This window comes from Aplysia californica, unplaced genomic scaffold, assembly GCF_000002075.1.
Source record: "Aplysia californica isolate F4 #8 unplaced genomic scaffold, AplCal3.0 scaffold00662, whole genome shotgun sequence".
NCBI lineage: Eukaryota > Metazoa > Mollusca > Gastropoda > Aplysiida > Aplysiidae > Aplysia > Aplysia californica.
Window position 1 is genome coordinate 305583 of NW_004797932.1, and position 7340 is coordinate 312922.

At 41.8% G+C, this 7340-nt stretch overlaps 1 protein-coding gene across 1 annotated transcript in view; it reads right to left on the reverse strand.

Moving 5' to 3' along the window:
* LOC101846309 (2-succinylbenzoate--CoA ligase) overlaps positions 1 to 7340 on the reverse strand; it is a gene marked incomplete at its 3' end in the record, with an annotated part of 14273 nt that overhangs the window by 3997 nt on the left and 2936 nt on the right. The window contains 6 exon segments of the mRNA XM_013087944.1: positions 50 to 192; positions 1668 to 1872; positions 3230 to 3441; positions 4106 to 4229; positions 5338 to 5448; positions 6766 to 6890. Of these exon segments, the coding sequence (XP_012943398.1) occupies positions 50 to 192; positions 1668 to 1872; positions 3230 to 3441; positions 4106 to 4229; positions 5338 to 5448; positions 6766 to 6890 (920 nt within the window).

The window sequence follows — 7340 nt, forward strand, 5'->3', positions numbered from 1 at the left end:
GGGGACCAAATTATACATGGAAGAAACATCCACAGAAACAAGGTATCACCGGAGTGGCCTTGACAGTCTCATTGCTCTGTCCGCTCTGGTCCAGACGTGTCCGCACGGGGTTACTGAGGTCACCCATGCAGCCCTCCGAGTACACGGACGCCGTCTGGGTGTTGACCGGAAGTCTGGCGATCAGGCCCGTCTCTGCCAGATTGGACATACGACGATCAGGTTAATGGCTAGTGTTTGTCCGCTTGCGTTCTGGCGCCCTGCATGCTGGTGATTACAACTCTGTCTTTATACAATGTTTGTTCGAATCTCCAAGAGAGCCGAGGAGAGTAGTTCATAAAACAAAGAACAAGATTTCCACTGAACATTGAGACAAATTAAAAAAAAAATCTTAATAAGATGTGTTTTTAGGTACTTGCTAAACAATAAGGTCATAAAAGTGCCTAAGATTGGAGGCGTTACAAGACAGTCTCAAACATAAAAAGTAGAAAAGATCAGGACGACACGATAGATATTTGAAATGGAAGAAAGGGTATACCACACCTGAGCATCCACCGACCACCCACGGAAAAGAATCAATAGTTGGAAGGGGCAAGTAAAACTGAACATAAGCAATAGTCACTGTCCATGATGTAGATCTACCACACGACACATCGACTGTTTGCCGTAACACTTTGCCATACGACGTTATGAAAAGTGATTTATGACAGTGTCTTACCCTGAGTAGTCGATTTGGTACCATACCACTGCGTCATTCCCACAGAACATTAAAGGACTAATTAACGATAAGAAATGACAATTGAAACTGAAAATGTATTGAGGTAAATAACCATGATATTTATGATAATTACGGTCCCTGCCTAGATACAACCAGGTAAAAAAATAACAAACCATAATCTTACAAACACTTAATTTTCACCAAACACGAAAAGGAAAACAATCAGTGATAGGAAAAGACAACTAAATCTGAAAATGTATTGGGGTAAATAACCATGATCTTGACAATTGAGGCCCCCATATTTTTGCAATCAGCTAAATAAATATAAGAATGATGTCGTACCAACGCGTCATTTCATCCGAACGCTGAAGTGAAAAAAATGAATTATTGGATGTGACAAATAAAACTACAAATTTTAATGTATTATGGAAAATAACCATGATCTTGATGTCAGTTACGATCCCTGCCTTGATACAACCAGCTAAAAAAAGTACAAATGTATAACAAATACGTTACCTCAGAATTACAAAGTTCTATCTGACAATTTTGGTCGTTTTCAGTTGCTGAGACCATGAGGTCAGAAAACAGAGATGTTCTATTTGCTCTATCAAAATCGTAAGATTATTTGGAGTCTTTATCAAGATATTCAAAGACCTGCATTCGGAAAAGCTTGACAAGTTGTGAAATTAAATATGGAACTGTTTGCGTCAAATTTATCAGAACTAGGTGCTGAGCAGGTCATCATCATCATCATCATCTGGTGCCTTGCCGACTGACGTGGGCGATCATGGACCTCTACTTCAATCTGCCTTGCGTTGCATGCTGCGATGGTGTCTGTTGTTCTTGCTGTTCCCAGCCATATTGTCAACTTGCCCAGTATCTTTTCCCTCTGTCTGCCTGAGCAGAAAATATAACTTTGTAATTTATCTAAGGTAGCGAAACGGCATTGTACCAATCCGCGAGTAGCATATGACGATGGACTGTGTGCACGGGCCAATGGCATCCATGACGGACTGTCGGACCCAGCCACTGGTGGAGAGCAGGCGGAGGGTCCAGTGAGGCTCGGCCATGTCTTCACAGTGAGAGCTCAGCATCTGGATCATGGGGGGCTGGAGCGCTGCCATCGTGCATTTCTCCGTCTCGATCAGAGACCAGGTCTACAGAGGATGACGGACGAACAAACAGGTCCAGGTTATTTGGAGGGGCAATTTATTATTGTTAAGAGACAATACTTTATTATTCTAGAAGGAAATTTTTCTTGGTTTTACAGGACTGTAAAAACACATGCAGGTATACAAAAAAAATTAATTAATTATATTATATTACTCTCATCAAAATTCAATATAAAAAGAGAAGTAAAGCTGACAAAATGTACATATCACATCAGATGCATTATTCAACCACATGCGAAACATTGAAACCTGTGAACTGCGTGTTAATTATCAATCCATAAAATAGTGTATGGTGATAACTGTACACAGTTCAAAGGTTATGTAGTCAGTTGGGTTTTTTGTTGTTGTGTATTTGTGTGTGGGGCGAGGGCTGGTGGTGTCATATTAAGAGTTTTACGGAACTTGCAACACAACTAGGTCATAGAAGAGCCAAGGGAGTTACAAACATAAGAAAAGCAGGGAGAGAGATAAATGCTGTAGATAATTGATGGGAATGATGGAGCAAACCATACCACAGCACCCGCCAACCACCCACTTCTTTTGTTTGAGTAATCATAAGTTGATCAACGCAACACAACACACACAACAGTCATCTGACGCAAGGAAGGAGCGAGACCGCTAGACAGCAGAAACTACACACTAGAGAGACGTTATAAAAAATTACTTCTACAAAGGGCATATTTAAAAAACTCATCTTTCGTATCCAGCACATGTATAACGATATTTTTTTTAATACCCCCAACAAACATTATCCTTGAATCCATGTGTCTTTGTATTTCACCTTGGGGCACGTCTAAGCAAAGTTTGAGAGAAAAAAGATGTTTGTAATTATACTTGTTGTTTTATTATATTCCCTCATCCTTGCTATCGTCATTTATCCTCTACTTCTTTCAAATGTTTGTCATTCTCTTGTGAACTACTATTTCCGGGGTGCCTTGATAGTCGAAGCAGACTGTGTGCTGTTGAGGCTAGAGAGGTGAGCAGAGTAAGCCTGATTCCCTGTTTGGACTTCTGTGTTGACATCCACCCCTTGGCGCTCATATGACCTTGCGAGCGCCGAAAAAACTTACTAAAACAGTCGCTTTTAAGGACAAGCGGGTTAACCCAAGATTTCGAGGGTTTCCAGAAATCTTAACCTTCACCAAAAGTAGGCATTGCCCTACGTATGGGAGAAGTTTAGTTTCATTGGTGAGTATATTTGTTTGGTTATATAGAAAAGTCTCCATGTCTTTCAAAGAAACTGAATAAGGATCCAAAAACTTTACCTTCGATTTACTCAAAACAGTGTTTTTCGGGATAGCCCGGTTGTGCTTAAAAGAGACCAAACAAAACGTAAAACTACCTCCGCGACCACTTTCCTTGGCGGACAGTCGAGCAGGGTGGACTTGACCATAGTACAGCCGGAGCTCATGTGGCAGTAGGGCAGGCCAGGCAGCCAGGAGAGCGGGAAGTCACAGTAGATGACGTCATCGGCCGTGCAGTGCAGCATGTCGTCGATGCGGCTACTGATGTGGCACATCTCGCCGTGAGTGCGGAGGACCATCTTGTAGTGCTCTGTTCAGACACACAAACACACAACGTCACAATGACACAACGTCACAACGTCACAACCACAAGACGACACTACGACACAGCGCCACAACGTAACAGCGTCACCAAGTCATAACGTCACAACCAAACAACGTCTCAACCACACAGACACACAAAGACACAACAACTCAACGTCACAACGACACCCTGTCGTGCTGAAAACTTCAACTTCATCTTTTTTGTTTGCTTGTTTGTTGTTGTTGTTGTTTTTTTGTAAGGGTATTACAGCGCTCGCCAACATAAATCTTCGAAAAGCTCTTCATTAACGGTTTCTGAACAAAACATAAACAGCTTTTTTTTTTACTTTTAAATTTTCATCGCGAATTTTTAACCAGCTATAAAGCAAAACCAAGCTGAAGTGTGAACTAACGTGAAAGCAACCAACTTGTGTCCGGCGCTCAAATGAGTCATGACCTCATGTAGTTGCAAACGCCGTAAAACTTTTACAGGTTCTCTCAAAATTGAGATGTGAATTAAAAAATGGGTCTAGGGGTTTTTCGTGGTCTAGGTGTACGGTGTTCAGTAGATTCTAGGTCTCCGGTTTTCAGGTTCTCGAAACACGTACGAAAAAACAGAAAGTTGACTTTCTTTGTCTTCCTTTTTTGCGTGACAAGACGACGGGACTCACTCTGCACGGCACACTTGTCCACACAGATGGCTGCAGGGTCGTGTGAGCTCACTCGCTCAAACAGCGACCCCTGGTGCTCACGGATGATGTCAAACCCTGACTTCACCTTGGAGCGGTCGCTTTTCTGAAAGTACATCATGTGCAAATTTTTTTGTTTCAGTACTGTGGGGTCGGTTGTCTAGTGGTAAGGCTACCAAAGATCGCACGTACAAGATATAGTTCACTCGTCTCTTTAAGCCAATTGAAAGTGTCCTCAAAATCCGGAGGCGCCCTGTGCGAAAAAGCGCCCGCTTTGTAAACAGAGTTACTCTACTTGTGGGAAAGAAAGTTTAAGTGAAACGAGCAAGCTGTGCTGTTCCTATTCTTCTTTTGAAGAAACGAAAGAGAGCTTCAAAACAAAGACCGCCCCGCCATCTGAAGCAGTGCGCGGACTTTCGCTGACACTTTTTTGGCTGAGTGAACTATCTTGTTATGAACGATCTTTGAGGCTATTGGACCTGTAATGATGAGGTTATGTCGTCGGTAGTCTAGTGGTTAGGCTTCTAGACTCGTAATCATGAGGTTTCGTGGTCGTAGTTTCGAACTTCAGGCCCGACGTGTGTTCTTGGGAAAAGAACTTTACACGAATTTTCCTCACTTAACCCGGATGGGAATGGATACCCCGCCATAGTCAGCGGAAGATCTTATCAGTAAGTCAGTGTTTTAGCTCCTATAAAGTGGCACCCTTCAGTACACATTCATACATGCTTGTGGGATGGGGAATTATAGAAACGACGAAAGTACGTCCAGACTAATCGTGCCTCAACAAAATTTGATCTTTCTTTGGATAACCTTGTCACTTCGTTCTTGTTTTGGACATGTTAGGCAGAAGGGAAATAGAGTACAGAGCCTTTGAGGTGCAAACCAGAAATACAAACCACTTGATACAATACGTGATTGTTCACATGGCATTGACAGACTAACAAAGACACAAATCAATTGACGGATAAGAAGAGAGACAGACACACAGAGAGAGAGACAGAGACAGAGAGAGAGAGAAAGAGAGAGATATATAGAGAGACAGGGGGGGGGGGCAAAGAGAGAGAAAGAGAGAGAGGGTGAGAGAGAGTGACAGACAGACTGACAGACAGACAGACAGACAGACAGACAGACAGACAGACAGACAGACAGACAGACAGACAGACAGACAGGCAGACAGACAGACAGACAGACATACAGACAGAAGGTGATACCTTAATCCGATGCTCTTGGCGGAACTTGAAGACTTTCTGAATATCCGGAGCGTCGACGTTGCGCGTGCATTTCTCGATGTCAGCGTCACTCTGACCGACGTCTAGTTTGAACTGAGAGGACATGAGGAAATAGCGTCAGTTGGAATATCTAGCTAGCACATCCACGAGAAAACGACCATTGCGAGATGGGAGAAAAAAAAGAAAAACAAATAGAGACAATGATATTAAGATAAGATAAGATAAGATAAGATGATACTTTATTATCCCATGGATACCATCTTGTCTTATCCTATCCGATCTGATCTGATCTGATTTTATCTTATCTTATCTTATCTGATCTTATCTTATTATCTTATTGTCGCTATTTGCTTTTCTTTTTTTATAGAGAAAGGAAAGATGTTGGACCAACCAGTGGCTCATTCCAACCTCCCAACCTCCCACTTCGAGCCTGGGTGTCACAGAACTCTCCTCAGTGTATCACATGTTTACAATCACAGGCGCCGAACAGCAGTAAAATTTAGCATTGTGAGAGTACTATAATCAAAGTGCTTGATTTAAGTACGTGTCTCCCGATCCCATAAATGAAACTCTCTCCAGGCCTCAAATGGCCGCGCTGAAGGACAAGCAGGCTAACCCAGATTTCGGGAGTTTCCAGAAACTTAACCTACACCAAAAGTGGGCATTGACCTACCTATATGACAAATTTGGTTTCATTGGTGTGTATATTTGATTGGTTACAGAGAAAACTTACCTTGTCTTTTAAAGAAACTGAACAAGGGTCCAAAAACTTTACCTTCTATTTTGTCTGAAAAGCATTTTCGGGATAGCCCCCTTGTGCTTAAAAGCGAGCAAATCTTAACGTCAAATCCTTCAGCTTAGAGGGAGGGTTTGGTACTGTTTCGCCACATAAAGCTGTTTGTGTTCTGTTGGACTGTAGTTTTATTTCTTGAAATGATGGCTCTTGTGGCTGATGCTCTAGTGAAAACAGCAGGCATTGGTTACGAGGGGGGAAAGTGTCAATTGTATGCTCTTTATTGCTTCATATTTTATCTCTTCAGTTTTGCTTGATAATAAGCCTTCCACGCTGTCTCTGTATTTTGCCTTGAGACATCTCTAAGTAAAGTTTGAAAGAAAAATATTTATAAATTTTATTTTACACATACATGTATGTTTTCATTCATCTTGCCAGTCGCTCATGGCCACCGATAAAGGTCGAACTTCAAAAGTTTGAAAATTAAAATGCCGCAAGAAGCCGAAGGATTTGAAAGCAAATACATGATGAAAAGTCTTTTATTCGTTGTGAATTCAGCATTTAACGCGTCATCTTTCAGTCAAGGGTGCAAATGTATGAACCTGTATTCTACACGTAAAAGGATTGGTTAGGACAAAATCTATATCAAAAAGATGTTCCAGTGATTCAAATCCTACCATCTTCCAGGCAGGTGTGTGCAAATCCGGTTCCAAAACCACGAACTTGACCCCTGCCTGTACAAGTGGTGCCCAGAAGTGGCGGCCTTTGTCGTCGATGACGTCACCGTGCATGACCACAGCTCCTGGAGAGGAATTGTGGGAATGAAGGATGGGACAAGAAGGAGATTTCTGTGACAATAGTGAGTTTATTATTTTTGAGTAAGTAAGGAAGTAAGGTTATTCAGTGTCTAAGACTATTAGCACAAACCACATTATAATGATAAAAGGACTATTTAAAACTGTTGTTGAAATATCAGCCCCCCCCCCCGGCTCCCCTTCCTCCAAACTCGCATTTTCCACTGTTATTTGGCTATATATCCATCATTTCATACTGAACCAAGACCTGATAACTTAATTATACCCATCAAAACCTACTGAATCATGACCCTTAGCAATCTCCTTAATTTTATACTAAATTTTGACCTCATGCAAACAATGAACACTGATCTGCATTCATCCGCGTAAAAAAACCCCTGCGAAGAAGAAGAAGAAGAAGAAGAAGAAGAAGAAGAAGAAGAAGAAGAAGAAGAAAC